The sequence below is a fragment of the Eremothecium gossypii genome, chromosome V (genome assembly GCF_000091025.4).
Source record: "Eremothecium gossypii ATCC 10895 chromosome V, complete sequence".
NCBI classification, from domain to species: domain Eukaryota; kingdom Fungi; phylum Ascomycota; class Saccharomycetes; order Saccharomycetales; family Saccharomycetaceae; genus Eremothecium; species Eremothecium gossypii.
The window spans coordinates 1,246,036-1,263,824 of NC_005786.2; the positions used below are offsets into that span (position 1 = coordinate 1,246,036).

At 52.6% G+C, this 17,789-nt stretch overlaps 10 protein-coding genes and 1 non-coding gene across 11 annotated transcripts; 6 read left to right on the forward strand and 5 right to left on the reverse strand.

Annotated features, from left to right (window-relative positions):
* Positions 1-98: 98 nt before the first annotated feature.
* Positions 99-1,900, forward strand: PSP2 (Psp2p; the record flags this gene model as incomplete). The annotated part of the gene is made up of 2 exons (NM_210542.2): positions 99-102; positions 321-1,900. The coding sequence occupies 2 exons, from the start codon at positions 99-101 to the stop codon at positions 1,898-1,900; spliced, it is 1,584 nt and encodes a 527-aa protein (NP_985188.2).
* A 206-nt stretch (positions 1,901-2,106) lies between these two features.
* On the reverse strand, positions 2,107-2,568 carry GPI19 (phosphatidylinositol N-acetylglucosaminyltransferase GPI19; the record flags this gene model as incomplete). The annotated part of the gene is made up of 1 exon (NM_210543.1): positions 2,107-2,568. The coding sequence occupies one exon, from the start codon at positions 2,566-2,568 to the stop codon at positions 2,107-2,109; it is 462 nt and encodes a 153-aa protein (NP_985189.1).
* Positions 2,569-2,905: 337 nt separating this feature from the next.
* Positions 2,906-4,879, reverse strand: PPZ1 (salt homeostasis regulator; the record flags this gene model as incomplete). The annotated part of the gene is made up of 1 exon (NM_210544.2): positions 2,906-4,879. The coding sequence occupies one exon, from the start codon at positions 4,877-4,879 to the stop codon at positions 2,906-2,908; it is 1,974 nt and encodes a 657-aa protein (NP_985190.2).
* A 1,876-nt stretch (positions 4,880-6,755) lies between these two features.
* On the forward strand, positions 6,756-8,042 carry ERG12 (mevalonate kinase; the record flags this gene model as incomplete). Its single annotated transcript, NM_210545.1, has 1 exon — positions 6,756-8,042. One exon carries the CDS (start codon positions 6,756-6,758, stop codon positions 8,040-8,042), a length of 1,287 nt encoding a protein of 428 aa, NP_985191.1.
* A 139-nt stretch (positions 8,043-8,181) lies between these two features.
* On the reverse strand, positions 8,182-9,165 carry FSF1 (Fsf1p; the record flags this gene model as incomplete). Its single annotated transcript, NM_210546.1, has 1 exon — positions 8,182-9,165. One exon carries the CDS (start codon positions 9,163-9,165, stop codon positions 8,182-8,184), a length of 984 nt encoding a protein of 327 aa, NP_985192.1.
* A 380-nt stretch (positions 9,166-9,545) lies between these two features.
* Positions 9,546-9,696, forward strand: AGOS_AgSNR8. The gene has a single exon (NR_149427.1). It is a non-coding gene; the product is annotated as an AgSNR8 (small nuclear RNA).
* Positions 9,697-9,880: 184 nt separating this feature from the next.
* On the forward strand, positions 9,881-11,218 carry YTM1 (Ytm1p; the record flags this gene model as incomplete). Its single annotated transcript, NM_210547.2, has 1 exon — positions 9,881-11,218. One exon carries the CDS (start codon positions 9,881-9,883, stop codon positions 11,216-11,218), a length of 1,338 nt encoding a protein of 445 aa, NP_985193.2.
* Positions 11,219-11,298: 80 nt separating this feature from the next.
* Positions 11,299-12,600, reverse strand: AGOS_AER338C (uncharacterized protein; the record flags this gene model as incomplete). The annotated part of the gene is made up of 1 exon (NM_210548.1): positions 11,299-12,600. The coding sequence occupies one exon, from the start codon at positions 12,598-12,600 to the stop codon at positions 11,299-11,301; it is 1,302 nt and encodes a 433-aa protein (NP_985194.1).
* Positions 12,601-12,972: 372 nt separating this feature from the next.
* On the reverse strand, positions 12,973-14,694 carry TPO4 (Tpo4p; the record flags this gene model as incomplete). Its single annotated transcript, NM_210549.1, has 1 exon — positions 12,973-14,694. The coding sequence occupies one exon, from the start codon at positions 14,692-14,694 to the stop codon at positions 12,973-12,975; it is 1,722 nt and encodes a 573-aa protein (NP_985195.1).
* A 228-nt stretch (positions 14,695-14,922) lies between these two features.
* DML1 (Dml1p) lies at positions 14,923-16,320 on the forward strand (the record flags this gene model as incomplete). Its single annotated transcript, NM_210550.2, has 1 exon — positions 14,923-16,320. One exon carries the CDS (start codon positions 14,923-14,925, stop codon positions 16,318-16,320), a length of 1,398 nt encoding a protein of 465 aa, NP_985196.1.
* A 140-nt stretch (positions 16,321-16,460) lies between these two features.
* Positions 16,461-17,789, forward strand: MOD5 (tRNA dimethylallyltransferase; the record flags this gene model as incomplete). Its single annotated transcript, NM_210551.1, has 1 exon — positions 16,461-17,789. One exon carries the CDS (start codon positions 16,461-16,463, stop codon positions 17,787-17,789), a length of 1,329 nt encoding a protein of 442 aa, NP_985197.1.

The following is a 17,789-nucleotide window of genomic DNA, read 5'->3' on the forward strand; positions in this document are numbered from 1 at the left end:
ACGAAGCTCATACGTTAAGAATCGAGTTACGCGAGCTAAACACTGGCTATTCGTTTGTGTTTGACTGATTGGAGCGGATTCATTGACGTTACTTTGATATGGGTATGTTACATTGAGTGTGCTAGGCCGTCGCTGTGCGCAGCGCGGGCGGTGGGCCCAGTCGGGCGCAATGCCGAGTGTTGATTCTTTCGGCCATTGACTGTTTCGGCGTGGCGAAAGGTGGGAGCCGGTAGTGCGGCTGGCCATTGCGGCCACTGAGGCGTTCTGGGAAAACGTAGATCTTACTTTTAAGATACTAACTAGTTTCCCTTGTTTATCAGCAAGCAACAATGCGGCAAAAAAGAAGATGTCCTTGGAAGAATTCCTGGATGACAGCTCGTTAAACGACTCTGCGTGGAACGAAAACGAGATAGATCTGAGTGCGATCAGCACGACGCTCAGTAACACGACGTCGCTGGATCTGCTGAAATCGGCGGCAAAGGGGCATGGCGGGCACGGCGGGGGCGACTATGGCGGTGGGTTCTCCAACGGGAGCCACTTCCACGGGTCTGGAAGGCAGTACGATCCGCCTTATATCATCAAGTTCTCCAACCTACAGAAGAGTTTTTCCAATCACGATATCGAAGATCTGTTCCGGACGAAGTTTACGCGTTTTGTCAAGTTCAAGATGTTCTGGGAGCTGAATAGGAGCCCGCCGTTGGACAGCGACTCGCTTTTTGACAAATGCTTCACCAAGAACTCGAAAGTCGCCTTCGTGGAGGTCTACTCATTTAGGGATATGGATAAGATAATGTCCCAATGGAGGGAACCGTTGATGGAGCTTCACGCTATTAAGGTAGAGCCTGCAGAATTCTCCGACTTCCAAAACTATGTGAACAAGGACAAGGCGCTACCCAGTGGCTCCCCAGACGCAGGTAAGCTTTCCTCCACAGGCCCTGGGGGCAACCCCAAGCATGCGGCACAGCCCGCAAAACCGAAGGTCAACCCTTTTGGGGATGCCAAGCCCGTAGATACTCAGACAAAGATTCTAAAGATCGAGGAGACGGTTCAGAAGTTTCATATTGAAGATACAACAGCGCTCAGGAAACTCTCCTTTGGCGACTCTTCTCCCGAAGGGAAGAAAGTTACCCTACTGAAGAGAGAGGGCCATTCGAAAGGCGACTCTCACGCCATAGACGACGAGGAGATTGAGGAACCGGCGCCTAAGGCGCGTACTTCTAACGCCACTGCGAGTGCAGCGAAACCAGAAGCTAGTAAACCGAGGTTGACCTATTCCGAAGTTTTACAAAAGGCTGCCAAGGAGAGGGATGATGCAGCCGCAGCTAGTATTGCATCAATAAAGCAGTCTTCCCCTCTGATAAGTCCTGCGGCTCTAGATGCCACTGGCGCGCTAGCCCCAAGATCGGCCAGTGACCAGTCCAAGAGACATGGCGACAATAAAGATGAGTTTAACGATACACAGTCGTCTAGATTTGTTTTTAAAGATGGTGCTGATCCACATAGGGGATCGTTCCGTGGCTCAGGTAGAGGTAACTTCAGAGGAGGCAGGGGAGGCGGCACAATGCGTAAATCCGCCTCGCGCAGTGGCCACCGGGGCAACCATGAGGGCAGAGGCGGTCACCATTCACACTCTAGGGACTCTGGTTTTGAAAATGGGACAGATGGGAACTCGAAGTCTTATGAACGCCATGATGGGGATGGCGGCAATTCGACAGGAAGACATTATGGCAACGATCGTCGCCACAATGATGGTCACCGCGGCCAAAACGTGTATTCATTATTCCGTCCAGCGGCTGGCTTCTTGGGTGATAGTGGAAACACTGGTAACGGTGGCGCCAGAGATAATAATCGGGGCGGCAGGGGCGGTCGTGGCCGTGGCCGTGGCCGTGGCGCTCACTGACCTAGTGTTTTGTACTCCAATTGATTTTAATGTGCATTCAGATTCAATTCTATCCTTTCGGAAGAACCGCGTCCACCAGCCCTTTGTATGCTCCTCAGTTGACCATTTATAATCTTTAGTATCTATCAGTTTCTGTTTTTATCTACAACTGTATAATAATTTCATCTTAACACTTCCTGGAATCCCTGCTTTGTTGTAGTTCGCAGTCAATCGCTCTTGTGTCGTGCTTTTCCGTAAAGTAATCGTGATACTTCTGTTATAGGGAGATCGTAAACGCCACTAGTTTCAGTATGTGCATAGCTTGTCAGGAATTCGGCGTGCGATTCACACATAACAACGGATGCCTTGGAGTCCGTTATCGTCCGCAGATCGTCCAACCGCACAGTAAGTACGCTTTGGTTAAAAATCGGCAGCCCAATGTACACGAACAACATGTCCATCAAGATCATACACTGGATGCATATTATCCAATAGCGCTGCGGAAAGAGCTCCACCAGTTCATCTAGGAATAGGCTGATGCTTTCAGTGGTTGTTTGTGGCTCTGCTAGCCTCTTTTCTGGATCGAGGAGCGGGTATGGCAGCAATGTCCACAAAATTATAAGTATCAGGACACATGTTATGCCAACGCTTTGAACGAACCCGGAATACTTCCTTTTGTCCTGTTTCATGCTGATGTTGTGGTTTGTTCACCAGTATATGTGATGTATACAGTGTTGCACTGTTTCTATCAGAGTTCGGATGTCAAATTTCGCTTCGAAACTACTTACAATATTTAATGTACGACAATTAATTGCAGACTAATGTACAGAATGACTATGGTGAGGGAAATGATTGGAAAGACTCGCACGACTATTGTGATTATTTGGCAACGTATCGAAGGCACGGAAGTGAACTAAAAATGTCAATTATTAACATGACCTAAGTAGATGAGAGATCCTATCCAATACTACCATATGCGGACTCAAATTTGGAATACCTGTTTGCCACGCAATATGCACCGTCAAATTAATTAGTTTCCTGAAGGTTCTGCTGTTGTTTATTAGCTAGTTTACGTTCTTGTCTGCCCTTCTTCATCACCTGTTTCAACGCAGCGCTGTCCAAGGGATCCAACAATTCGAAGCTACAGAGTAAACCCTCGCTAACACTCATTACGGCACCCCAGTTATCAAATTCTCCGCAGTAGTTCGGAGCACTGAAGACCGTTACCAAACTTCGATCATTAAAAAATTCGTACCCATCTTCCACAACCATGTGAGCCCTGCATACTAGGTCAAAACCGAACTTATTCAAAAACTTGTTGATAGCAACCTTGTTATAACAGTAGCTCACGCCACGTTCATTGTCCTCCCATTCGTTTGGAGAATCAGTCGGATCGGACCATAGCAGGTCGTTAATCAAGCCAAAATCTGGCACATCAGTTGGTCGGCTCACATGCCTAATCTCATCCATAGAATTCAACACGGGCGATAGTCCCCCATGGACACAGAAAATCTTTCCCGCCACAATTGCAGCTAGAGGTAGCGTGTTAAATGTATCAATAAGCAATTTCCATGTTTTGATATTACAACGACGCTTGCATTCATCGTAAAACCCATATACCCTGGTGACATTAGCACATTCGTGGTTTCCCCTCAAGAGAAAAAAGTTTTCTGGGTATTTAATTTTATAACAGAGTAGTAGTAGAATAGTTTCTAGAGATTGCTTGCCACGGTCAACATAGTCCCCTAGAAAAAGATAGTTAGATGAAGGAGGGAAGCCACATTTGGTAAATAACCGTAATAAATCTGCATATTGGCCATGCACATCACCCACTATTTTTACAGGGGGAGAAAGCTCCAAGAGAGATGGCTGTGATAAGAAGATCTCACGGGCCAAATGGCATATTTGGGCAATCTCTGAATTTTTCAAACACACATTTCTAGTACGTTTTCCTAGGTAACCAGCATCCAATAACTTTTGTATCATCTCATCAATATCAAGTGGTTTGATCGACTTTTTCTTTTTCGGCATTGTTCCATCATTCGTAGACATTATCTCCTCAGGATCCTGTGGTATATCGTGGCCATAAACATCGCCTGCGCCAGAATCCACACCATGATCATGTTCTTGTCCCTTTTCCAAAATTGCGCCGTCGAGAACGTCTTTCGATCCCCCGTAGACGGTGTCTGCCCCGCAGAAGTAGTCCATGCCATCATCCTTCCGGACTGCTGGAGAGGCCATCGGCGTAGAGTAGACCGAATTTCCGCCCCCAATTGCACTCAGGGAAGATTTCCTACTATGAGAACTCGAATGCGAGGAGGTACGACTCAGCGTTGTGGGCACTGAAGGGAGCTCCAAATGCTGCTGGCTGCTGCCGGACCTCCTTCTCTGGCTCGAGCCGCTGCTCCTCCTCCTTGACTCTCTCCGTGACCTATGTGAATGGGAATCATCATTGCTTTCTACCCCATAGTTAGCGTCCATGTCATCATCAGTCAGCGAATTTTCATTATAAGAGGTGTTCATATGGTTAGAGGAGGAAAAATGTCGCAATATTGGAGACTTCGGCTCCATCTGTACCATTGAGGGAGGGAGATCGCCTGTTCCATTGCTAAAACTCGCAGCGCGGGGAGCCCGCAGCTGGTCGGGCGACACCCGCTGTTCCTGCTGCGCCTCGTTTATGTGTTGGTGCGGCGTGAAACTATGTTGTGAATTGGACCGCGACAGGGCAGGAATATTGCCATGAGAGTTGCTATTCTTCCTGGAAGAGCCCTCTGGCAACGCAATGACATTTGCATCGCTGGATGCTGTCTTGGGCGTCCCGGGCACCGAACCTGACTGCGACTTTCGTGAGCGTGTGGATCTAACAGATCTAGAGCTCTTCACAGACTGACTAGTGTCTGTGCGCGTAAATTGGGGCAGCTCATCATCCGCAGAATTGCTGGTGCTCCCAGACCTCTTCTTCTTCGACGTTGACAGCTGACGCGATGGTGCGTTCCCCATGGCTCCTCAGCACGTACCCCTCCGAGAAGACCTGGATTTGTAAGCCTGTTACGTAGGATCCGCAGTGCAAGCCCCTCAGCCCAAGCCACGCGACAACCCCGAATCCGTGTATGCCGCAGCTGCCGCTCCGACTTGCCGCTAGAATGCCCTCCGCCGTCGTATATCGCAGAGCACTACCTGCTCGCCCGTTATAACACCCGGCGATCCTGCTGCTGCTCCTTCTGGCACCTGTACTCGCTGCTCACAGATACTCTCGGGCTTCGAACTCTTGTCCCGCCACTCGTTCCACTACCGTGTTTCTCGCCGTCTCTTGTGGTCTCCGTAGCGAATATAGTCGCTTCGAGCACCCTGGTTGTTCCGAGGTTCAGACGCTAGTTACACAGGCAAAAATGGACCCAACGTCGACTGGAAGATGATAGTAGCACTTCCAGATAACTATACGGCTTCTGTCACTCTGTTGTACCGGTGTACTCAATATTGAAAACTTGTGGGACGTTCTACGCCCCCCATCCCCTCCCCTCAGGGCCCGCCCGGGTAACGAGGCGCGTCCGGTTCCGTGTCACGTGCAAAACCCTCGTAGGAAAAGATTCATCATCTCAATGTCTGACACCATAACGACAGCGATGAGGTAAGTACTGTGACAGCTGCTAGTTGTGCATGCCTGTCAAGTTAAGTCTTCTATATATAGTTATAAGTATAAAAATTTACGGCTTTAGCTCGCTTAAAAGTGTTAAACATACGCTTAAGGTATCTTGATGCATCGCTCTAAGTTGGGGACCAGAGTTTTTATCAGAGAAGGCCCTAATTGATATAGGCCAAGGGAGTTCGGGTACCCACATCGTGTTCGGGATCTGTTGCCTTCCACAAGTTTGTACAATTGCATTTTACGCGACGACCTAGCTAGACTCCGATGGTGAACTAACTCTGTACTTTCTCATTATGCTGCTTGGTATAGCAGGGTCTGCATACGCTTATCAACCTGGTCGTACTCAGCTTGACAGAGCGCGTCTAAGAATTGGTTGGATTTTTGGTTTGTTATACCAAGCATCTGGTCATGCATTACAGCTCTATTAATTACATCTTGAGTGAGCACCAGAAACTTGTCCTGATAAGATGCTAGTGTTGATAAATGGAAAGCGTCTGCAAGCATGGAGATGCTCGCGTTGAAGATTTCACGTTCCAGCTTGCATTCCAAGTAGTCTAATGGATTCTTTCGGTTGAACCGACCTCCATGATTCGATCAGGTCCTTCACGTTCATAAAGTATTAGCAGCGAGGACTTGAATTCGTCTCGTGTATTAGTCGCGAACCACGTTATCAATTTGTCGTACTGGCGCAATAAGGCATTTTGTCTTTTTTAGACAGATCAGTCAGGACTACACCAGCTCTGACAAGGGCTGTCTCGTTGACTAGTAATAAATAGGCAAAAGAAGTATAGAGCGGTGTAAGAACGCATTATGTTGTAAGTCCAAAAAATGTGATAAATTCCTTCAAAGATATTGTAGACTGGAAGATAAGAACTCCGAAACTAGGGAATGAGCAACTCTTTGAAAAAGGAGTATTCTCTCATGATGGTATATGCTTTATAAATTACGATCACGTGAAAGAATTTTGAGATTTCCCGTTAGATTGCGCACGTGACCTGAAGATGCGTGCCTGCCACAGCGCCGGTCGTAACTGCCGTGCGTCTGCGACCAGTCACGTGGCACGAGAGCCGGCCAACCGCTAGACGTGAACCGCGGGCAGCGGCGCCATTGGTGGAATGCGGATGTCGCGGCCTCATTTTGCGGAGCGGTTGCGGCGGCACGCGGTTCTCCGCGAAAAGCGGACTCTCTGTCATAAGAAAAGCAGGCCACAAGACAGCAGCAGCTACGCTCATGGGACAGCCGATGACAGTCATTTGCACAGGCGAGTTGCTACCCTTCATCACTTCGGCGCCTGGGAAGGTGATCATCTTTGGCGAGCACTCGGCGGTGTACAACAAGCCTGCGATTGCTGCCAGCGTGTCGTCGTTGCGGACGTATCTCTTTGTGGAGGCGGATGCAGAGAGCGATGCAGTGCGAATGGAGTTCCCAGATATCGGGTTCCAGTACAGTTGGAAGCACGAGGCGTTGACGGCGGTGCCGCGGGAGGCGGTGGTACGGGCCTTCTGCTCGCGCGAGCTGGACGCGGAGGTACTAGCGCACGTTGACAGGCTTCTGATGGGGCTGGAGGGAGCGCTGGCGCGGCACGCGGCGCTGTGCTTCCTGTACATATACACTTGCCTGTGTCGGGAGGTGCAGGGCGTAAGGTTCACGGTGAAGTCGACGCTTCCAATCGGCGCGGGGCTCGGGTCCAGCGCGTCGATTGCTGTGTGCCTTGCGCTGGCGATGGGGCGGCTGGGCGGGCACGTGCAGTGCGAGTCAGGCGCGCTAACGAAGGAGCAACAGGACTTTGTTAACCGGTGGGCGCTTGTGGGGGAGCAGTGCATCCACGGGACACCCTCGGGCATCGACAACGCTGTGGCCACGTATGGCGACGCCGTTCTATTCCAGCGTCAGCCGGACGGCTCTACTAAGTTCGATCACCTCAGCGACTTTCCGCAGATGCCGATGATCCTGACGAACACGAAGGTGCCGAAGTCGACGAAGGTCTTGGTCGCGAATGTCGGCAAGCTGGTGGAACAGGAGCCGCTCATCACGGCCCCTATCCTCAACACGATGGCGCAGGTGGTGACACAGGCGCACGAGCTCCTCCCTCTGTTACAGGGCGACGACACCGTCTACACACGATTGCTACAACTAGTCAGAATCAACCACGGACTGCTTGTGGCACTCGGTGTCTCACATCCGAGTCTGGAGCATGTCAGAGCGCTCTGCGATACCCTGGGCATCGGGGCCACCAAGCTGACAGGCGCCGGCGGCGGCGGCTGCGCCCTCACGCTGTTGAAGCGCGACGTCGAAGATGAGCTCGTGGAGCAATTCAGAAAGACGCTGCTGGATAAACACGGCTACGAGTCATTCACCACAGGGCTGGGCGGCGTCGGCTGCTGTCTCGCGACGTCGCAGACCATCCGGCCTCACCTGGACAGAATAAAAACTCTGTTCCAAGAAGATACCCCTCAGCAGCAGTTGGCGGAGGCGTTGTTACCAGGTGCTTCCCCGATAGATTGGATCCACGGCTAGCAATGTCCTTTGCAAGAAGATATTCTGGGCAGCGCGGCAAGCACAGAGCCCCTTGGCATACAATGCTTGAACAAGAATGTTCGAAAGCTCATTTATTTCATTATTTCCATTAAATAGTAAGTCTATCAGGTGGTCCAGATCAGATACCGCGGTTGAAGTAAACCTTGCTAACGGGGTTGCCGTCACGGTCCTGTTTCCCGGCTAGCTCAGGCTCCAGCTGATTGACCTCGATTGCCTGGTATTGCGGGAAAACGGCCAAAGCAAATGGAAGAGCCGCAAACGCAGTTAGTGTGATGACTCCTAGCTGGGCCGCCATCTGTATTGGGAAGGACTTGCCCTTTAGAATGCCACGCTGGAGGCGCACCAAGGCCAACGGCGGGATGACCATGATCGGAGTCGCATTGATCATGCGGCTCAGGGCTGTTTCACCAACCGCCAGCAGCGCAGCCTTCTTTGACTTCCCGATCTCGTCGCCGTTCACGTCGTAGACCGATATGCCCTTGCGGATCTCGTTGCCGCGCATCAAGAACACGTTCACGACACCCGCAGAAACAACCGCCGCAAACGGAACCAAACGGCCCAGCAGCAGTCGCGCGTTGGCCGAGACGTTACGCAGCCGCGGCACCAGCTTATTCAGTCCAACCGCAACCCCACAGGACGCTGTCACGGCGGCCGCGTAGTTCATCAACAGCTGCTGCGTGCTCAGCGGGTGCGACTTGTTCGAATTGGCCGAGTTCACGGCCACATTGAGCGATTGGTTCGCCCATTGCCAGAACAGCGTCCCCGCGGTGCCCAGCCCCGGCGTCAACATCCCTGCCGTGACAAACAGGTTCGACAGGACGTTGGACGACATGCGGAACGGTAACAGGACTGTTTCACCAGTGTCCGGGTGCACCGTAGAGTCGAGCTGCTTCTTCGCCCGCCAAAACTCCTCGGTCGGCTGCTTCATCTCGCCGCGCCTATACGAGCGCACGACCTCGCGCGCATGCGCGAGGTCCGCCTCTGTGGTCAGCAGCATCGTGGGGTCCGCGATCTCAGCACAATGGCGCACCCGGCCCCAGTATGTACTCAAGTCATACCGCGACTCTGGTAGCGGTCTAGTCCCCGCCACGCTCGACGCCATTTTCTGTGTTGCGCTTCTTCTGCACTGTCCGCACGCTTTCCACCGCTATACTATATATTCCTCGCCAGCACCCGCAATTGCTCATTATGGTCACGGCGGGCGCGCAGAAGTGCCCTTCCGGAGCAGACCGGGACGCCTTCCGGCGCGGCGACGTTTCGCCGCATCTCCCAACTACTTCCCCACTCCACGCATGCATGCGGCTCACAGCCGGGCTACCGGGAGGCTCGCTGTGCTGTGACGCATCCTAGCCCTAGCCCTCCGCCGTTGCACTTCACACTCGCTTACCCGGACAAAACCTTGTGATGAAAACTAACTTTAAGAACCCTGAAGGTCTTCCCACTAGTGAACACTTTTGTTTTATGTTTTGTTCAGTGATACGAAAGCCTTCTATTCACTGTGCCATCTAGTTTCCGTAGATGATCAGAGGGGAAAAGAAGGCGAGAGCGAATTCACGAGCGTCCTCATACTGAGTAGGGTACTTAACTATCTAGATGGCCCTATTTGGTAACTGCGCGAGGGAGACATAGCTAGTAACGTAAGAATCCAGTAGCACGGCGATGTAGACCCGCCCACTGCCGCAAGGCCTACGATGCCTGCGGGATCAATGGCAGCTAAAAGGCGGATCTGCGAATCGTTTCTTTTTCTTGAGTAGCTGAAAAATTTTGAGAGCTCATCGCGATGTAGCCCACATGCGTTGAGTGCAGGACAAAGCAAGATGGTAGAGGACAAGTCGCAGGTGAAGGTAAAGTTCTTCACGCGGGAGCAGGACGAGTCGCTGCACGTTCTAGATGCTCCGCTGTTTGCTCCGGTGTCTCTGAAGCGGTATGGGCTATCGGAAATCATTAATCACCTGCTTGGGCTCGCAGAGCCGGTGCCGTTTGACTTCTTGATAGATGGCCAGCTGCTGCGGTGCTCCCTGCAGGATTACCTGACGCGAAAGGGACTTTCGAGTGAGGCGGTGCTGAATGTCGAGTACACTCGGGCCGTGCTTCCGCCTTCGTACCTGAAGAGCTTCAGCAACGAGGACTGGGTGAGCGCGCTCGATGTGGGCGCGGAGAGGATCGTGAGCGGGTCGTACGACGGTGTTGTGCGCACTTGGAACCTGTCGGGCAAAATTGAGAAGCAGTATTCGGGGCACACCGGTGCAGTGCGCGCGGTGAAGTTCATTTCGAGCACGCGCTTGGTGTCTGGCGGAAACGACCGGACACTGCGTCTATGGAAGACCAAGAATGACGATGTCAAGCACGTCGACGAGCTGGAGGGCACTGAGGAGGCGCACACACTTGCGATTCTGGAAGGACACCAGGCCCCAGTGGTTTCGGTGGACGTCCAAGGCGACCGCATTCTGTCTGCCTCGTACGACAACAGCATTGGGTTCTGGTCCACCAACCACAAGGATATGACTGCAGTCGATCCGATGGATAGCTTGGGGGACAAGGCCTCATCGGCGGCCAAGAAGCGGAGAAAGCTAACAATGAAGGATGGGTCTGTGAGAAGACGCGCACCATTATCCCTACTCGAATCGCACAAAGCTCCTGTCGAGCAAGTGATATTTGCAAGCAACGACTCCACTGTAGCCTACTCCGTCTCGCAGGATCACACGATTAAAACTTGGGATCTAGTTACCTCGCGTTGCGTCGACACGAAGTCAACCTCCTACTCTTTGCTGTCGATGGTCGAGCTTCCGAAGCTGCGCCTGCTAGCTTGCGGGTCCAGTGCAAGACACATAACTCTGCATGATCCAAGAGCGGACTCATCTGCTAAGATTACTCAACAGCAGTTGCTTGGACACAAGAACTTTGTGGTGGCCTTGGATACCTGCCCCGAAAACGAGTACATGCTATGCTCTGCCTCACATGACGGGACCGTTAAGGTCTGGGATATTAGATCCAGCTCTTCCATATATACCATTACAAGGGAAGATCAATCCGTCGAGAAAGGCATCAACGACAAGGTCTTTGCCGTAAAGTGGGCCAAGGGCGTCGGTATCATCAGCGGGGGGCAGGATAAGAAGATTCAGTTTAATAAAGGTGACAACATTTTCAAGAACTGACGTTAATTTATAATGTTCTGATAAGCCCGCTTACAACTCTAGCACAATCTACTAAAGTGTCTCAAAAGGACGCCTATTACCTAGTTAGGTGTATATACAGAATGGAATTTCACTAGGCCGTAATAGCCCTGAAAGAGGGCATTGTAGTTGGTCAAGTACCCGTTTAGTTCCTTGGTACTGACAGAGAAGGCCTCATCCTTCCAGCCACGGACTTTTCTGAGCGCGGTAAGTTCCTCGACAGTAAACTGCACCATAGGCTTGGTTCCATATTTCAATGGACCTGCGTTTATCCAGTGAAGGTTCTTAGCGTGCTGCTTCAGGCCCTCGATGCTGTTAAAGTACTCTAGCATGTTTTCGGCGGTGTCGATGAAGTAAGCACTGATAACAACGATGTTGTCGTACTGCTGGTCGGGCTTGAAGGTCCTGAAATCTCCCAAGTGCAGGTCTAAGTTTTTAGGGCGCTTAATCTCCGATGTTTTGATATGGAACTGCTTGCATTGGTTCTGCGCAGTCAGCTGTCCGCTGTAGTGTGTCGCAAATGAACTCAGGGAGATATCCTTGCTTTCGCCCAGGACATATTCATTGCACAGGTACATGAATGGGTCGAATTCAACCGAGCTGACTTGCATTTCCGGGTGCGCTGTGGCTACATGCCAGGCGGTTCCACCGCACCCCGATCCCGGGACAACAAGTAACGTCTTTCCGGAGGGCACCCGTTTGAGGGCACCCTCAATAAACTCCAGGAGCGGCTTCCGCTCAACTTCATATGCAGGATGGTAGTCGCGGACAATGTGATTAATCGAGTCCGTGACCACATGCAGCTTCGAGAAGTATCCCAAAACCACTTCGTGGTTTGGCCGCATAAGTGTGCCATTTTTTAAGCTGTAGCCCAGGTGGCTCATGGCCTTCTGGAGCTTGGCCGTGAACTGCGGGTTCTCCGCAGCCAGCCCGGACAACGTGTATTCCACGAGCCGACGCATGACCACCTCATTTGCGACAATGCTGTCGTTCACCGCCATAACCTTGTCGAAGTAACCAATCTGGCGCAGCTGCTCCATGTCTACTTCACCGAACCCCTGCGTCCGCTTGTAGATGACTCCGTTCTGGCGCAGGGCCCGCGACTTGTATTCATTGAACGCCATTAGCGCCTCAAACACCCCCACAGCAGCCGCCCCCGCAAGGCAGCCCGTTTCCTTCTGATCCCCGGCCACCAGCTCCAGGTTCTTGGCTACCTGCAGGCGGTCCAAGGGCCCGAACGCAGAGCTCGTCAGCGACGTCTGGATCTTGCCCAGCGCCCAGCTTTTGAACCGCTGGTTCCTTTTCAAGAACATCAGCAGCATAGAGACTACCAGCACCAGATACGCAGTTCCACCGGGCGCCATTTTCGTTGCTCAAAGGGTTTTCTGCGACAGGGTGACATCTCGCTTTGATGCATTATTATACTATTCTCCGAACAATTTCAACCCTAGAGGCTGTCGGATTTGTGCCCTAAGAACCTACTGACAGGGTCTTTCATAGCATCTTCAGCGGCCGCCGCCACTTGCTTCTGAAAGCTCTATTAGCGAATGCTATAGCTGTTGTATTACTGTGTGTATATGAAATTATGGCCTGTATGCCTTGTAAGAATATTCAAGTTTGAAACCTCAGTTAGGTATCTCAACATCGATGAGTGCAAAGCACCAGTGAATTCCACGGTATAACGGCAATCGCATGCTGGAATTTGCATCTTATGCTAAACGGTTGAACAACAGAAGCTAACACTGACTGTCTTCCTTTAAGTCTTTGTTCTTTATTGGGTCGGAAGATGTGACATGGTCGAGCTTGAGCTGGCCCTCGGAGGCGTTCTCCTCCTGTTGGCGGGCGGTGGCCATTGCGTTGTAGCCAAAGACAGACTTGTGGCGCATAGCCTTACCGTACCGCTCGAAGATCCATGGCACAGGCACAAGCGCCAAACTGATGAACCCGAAGACAGATGACGCCCACCCGATGCCGAGATTTTCGTACATCTGTATGGTGAAGAGCGGGAACACGCAACTGGTCACATAACGCAGGAGATTGTTGGCTGCAAACGCGGATGAGACGACGAGCACGGGATACGTGGTCGTAAAATACATTAGCACGCTGAAGAAGATGAGAATCATGCCGAAGCCAAAGGGGATACCCGCGAGGGCGGGGACAATCCAGTGGACAGATGGGCGCGCGGACCAGCCCAGCCAGAAGAGGGCCACGGGCAGTGCGAGAGAGCCGAACTTTGTCACGGTGAGGAACATCTCGGGCACCAATGGGACCAGCTGACCGGTCTCCGGATCGCGGCGACCGCGCATGGGTTGGTCGCGGATGCTCTGCGGGTTTGCCAACAGCGGGGTGCCCGGCGGAGCAGGCGGGAAGAAGTACTTGCGGTCGTACCACACGTACAGCATCATGCCTAGCCAGAGACCCACGGAAATGCCAATGAAGGTGAGGCCGGTCTGCCCCATGGTGAAGTGGTAGACCCCACGGAAGATGGTGGGGTACGCTTCGAAAAAGGCGAATAGCACCGAGAAGACGAAGGCGACATACACCGAGAAGACGAGCACAATCGGCTCAACCACCAGCATCTTGATAGGGCGGAAGAGCGTCTCTGTTAGCGTGCGCTTGATGAAGGCGCGAGTCTCGCCGGGTCTCGATTTACGGAGATTAACACCCCGCTTGCGGGCGCGCCTGGCCAAAATGATGTACTTGTGCGTTTCGGGCATCACAATCAGCATCGGCATTAGCACGCCGCCAGAGATAAGCCGGATCCACACCACCCAACGCCAGCCGCCGTTCTCCGCAGCGTATCCCCCCATAATTGGAGAGATGACAGGCCCAAGAAATGGAGCCATACAGAAAAGCGACATCGCCACGGATACTTCATCCACATCGAAGATGTCTACGATCGTTCCGCTCGCTACCGAAAGCGCCGGTGACGCGAATATGCCTGAAAACAAGCGCATCGGCAAAATCACGGCCATGCGTCCATTGGACAGTCCCACTCCGAGAGAAAATAGTAGACTAATTGGCAGCGAGATAAGGTACACAGGCTTACGGCCAAACACCTCCGATAGCGGAGCGCCAACAACCGTTGCCAACCCGAGAAGGTACAACGAAAGGCCGGCGCAAGCCAGTGTCTGGTTAACTCCGTATTCCTTTACTAGCGTGGGCACTGCTCCCATATACAATGAGGAGCCCATCGTTACCGCCAGGCACAGAAGCGCAGACACCATCGCGGTACTCCACTTCTTCCATAACGGCCAGTTATGAGGGTTGGCGGGGTCGAACCGATCGTCCCAGTCAAGACTCTTGGCGTCGACCTCTGTATTCTGCAGCTCTTCGCTTGCGTATTGCCCCGATTGAGAGTTTGACGACAAACTCATGATCTGTTTTGTATGCTTTGCGCTCTCTGCTTGGAATTGAAGCCAGTGTCCGCTGAGGAAATATTTGCGCTTGGCACTCATATATACAATATTCAGGAAGCCCTACTACTGGCTTCTATATAGTGTGTAACTGCGGCTTCTAGCAGGCACTCTCGCCAAGAAAGTTCAGAGGTTCCGCTTCCCGAGGGAAAGACATGCTGTTGCTATTTCGAAGAAAGATATCCTCCGAGCCCCCCCGGGAGATAGTCAGGTTACGTGCGGAGTCCTCGCAGAGTGACGTTGGCCGGCGTTTGGAACAGAGGCAAAGAAATGCGGGAGATTGTGACGATTACAGCTTCGCACAGAGCTAACCATCTCATCACACAGTTCTTCAACGGCCAAGAAAGGGCCCTACACGAGCGCGATGAGCAGGCGGGTAGTGACCCCAGCGTGTTTCTCCACGGCACAATAGATGCTGATGGAAGGACAATGAGCTACGAGCCGCGCGCAGTGCTGTGGGACGCCAAAGGAGGTAGTGGGGCACTTGGAAGGTTCCAGTACTGGTCGCAAGACGACTACGCGGACGAAGAGGAACCGCCGCGGGCCGCACCAGGGATCGAAGTGGTACAGACAGCCGCGCGAGTGCGGCGATCCGCATATCAGCGTGCGTTGGACGCAGGCGAGGCACCGCCGGCACTCACTGCCGCCGGGGCACGCTACTGGTCGGACTATGGACGGATGATCTATGGCCAGGACAGCGTGCAGGAGCTCGCGCATTGGCACCACGACGTGGCGGCGCCCAGTGCGCCAGACTTTGAGGCCCTTGGGCAGAGACGGTTCGACAGGTACGAGAACGGCTACGAGGTGTTCACCGAGGAGTGTGCGCGGGACTTCTTCGACATAAGTCTGCACCGCCAGCTGGAACAGTGCGACACGCTACAGGGTTTCAATCTCGTCACCGAGACTGACAACGGTTGGGGTGGCTTCATGGCCGCGCTCCAAGAGCAGTTGCGCGAGGAAGTGCCCAAGGTGTGCTACTTCGGGTGGGGCCTCAACGTCGATGAGTCTGGGCCGCGCCACCCCCCTCGCGCGGGCTTCCAGCGGCAATCTAACAAGCTCCGCGCCACCCTCGCAATGCTCGAGCAAAGCGATCTGTATTTCCCGATCCGCAGCGAAGCTGCTGATTCGCTTTGGGAGGCGGGCGGCTGGGCCTGCCATGTGTTGGATAGCGTCAACTCTGCCATGTGCTTAGAAAAATCCCGCACTTTGCGCTTCATGAACCAGCTGGCGGACCGTCTACACAGTGGAGATGAGCAGCGGAATGTGGTTTCGCTCATGTCATCGGGTCAGCGCTCCTACTCCTACTTTGCGGACGCTCCGAGACATCGCTCATCGCGCGGAGACCCACATACCTTTTCGCGATGCCGTCTGTTGAGAGGATCCCATTCTCCACCAGAAACTACCCTTTCAGTGGAAAACCTCGAGCTGATACGCACATATGCATGGCGGCCTGCGGATACTATTCCAGAGACAGCCCGGAATTTGCACCACATTGATCTTGGGGTGACAGAAAAATGCCGCGATGTTTTCAAGAACTGGTACGAAATGGTGGCAAAACAATTCCGATATGATCCGGACCGCGAAGAGCTGAAGGAACGCTTGGGGACGCTAGGTGCGGCTTACGAGTGTGGCTGGTACAGCGACGATGATTCCGGCGATGACACATAACCGAAAATAGTTAGATAGTTAATTACTAAGCGGGCCCTGTATTTGGTGTTACCCGGACTTGGAAGCTGGACAGGCGCTCGCCAATGTGGTAGACATTGCTCACCACCAGGTTGGCACACTGTGTTCTGGCCCCGCACGCTATGCTGAGGCGTCTGCTGCAGCGCGTGAGGATGGGGCAGAGTCTGTTTCAACCGAAAGTACTCGTAATTGCGGGTACGACTGGCGTGGGCAAGTCGCAGCTGGCCGTTGAGCTCGCCCTGAGGTTCAATGGCGAGGTGATCAACTCGGATTCGATGCAGGTATACTGCGGCGTCCCCATAATCACGAACAAGCACCCGATAGAGGAGCGGCGGGGCGTCAAACACCACTTGATGGACTATGTAGGCTGGCACGAAGAGTACTACCTGCACCGGTTCGAGCAGGAGTGTCTGCAGTGCATCGATGACATCCACAGGCGGGGCAAGCTGCCAATAATAGTCGGCGGCACCCACTACTACCTGCAGGCTTTATTCCAGAAACGAGTGAAGGGCGAGGGCAGTCGTGCCCCCACGGCAGCCGAGCAAGAGCTCCTGAACTCGGGGGACGCTGACGCTGTATACGAGGCTTTGGGCAAGGTTGACCCGGATATCGCTGCAAAATACCATCCTAATGATATCCGCCGTGTCCGGCGGATGCTTGAGATATACTACACGACTGGAACCAAGCCTAGCAGAACGTTTGCCGCCCAAGAGTTGCAGCTTCGTTACGATACCCTATTCTTGTGGCTATATAGCGACATGGACTCTCTTGGGCCGCGATTAGACGCGAGAGTGGATAATATGCTGGCCAACGGGGGGATGGCCGAAATACGTGAGCTTTATGGATATTATCGGAATAACACCTACAGCGAAGAGCAGTGCCAAAATGGAATATGGCAGGTCATCGGTTTTAAAGAGTTTTTACCATGGCTAGAAAATAGCGCAATGGAGAGTCTAGAAACATGCGTTGATAAAATGAAAACTAGGACGAGGCAGTATGCTAAGAAACAGATCAAATGGATTCGCAAGATGCTAATCCCCGACATCAGCGGCAAAATTTATTTGTTGGATGCATCCGACTTGAGTCGTTGGGATAATCTGGTTCACATGAAGGCTGTCAAAATGGCAGCATCCTTTTTGGAAAATTCCGAGGAAGTTGCACATGAGCTTGCGCCTCCCGAACTGCAGTTTTTGTTAACCAGTCCTGCTAGAACCTCCAGCCCAAAAGAGAATAAGGATTGGACACATTATAAATGTCCAATATGCAGGGACAAAAATGACCAGGAACTCACCGCGATAGGTGAGCACAATTGGTTAATACACACACGCAGTCGGCGACACAAGGCCAACCTTAACAGGGGTAAGAAGAAGAAAGCATATGAGGAGTGGGCTAAGAAAAAACTAGCTGAAGAGATGATTGAACCCTCTTCTACACCCACATCGCTGTCCTAA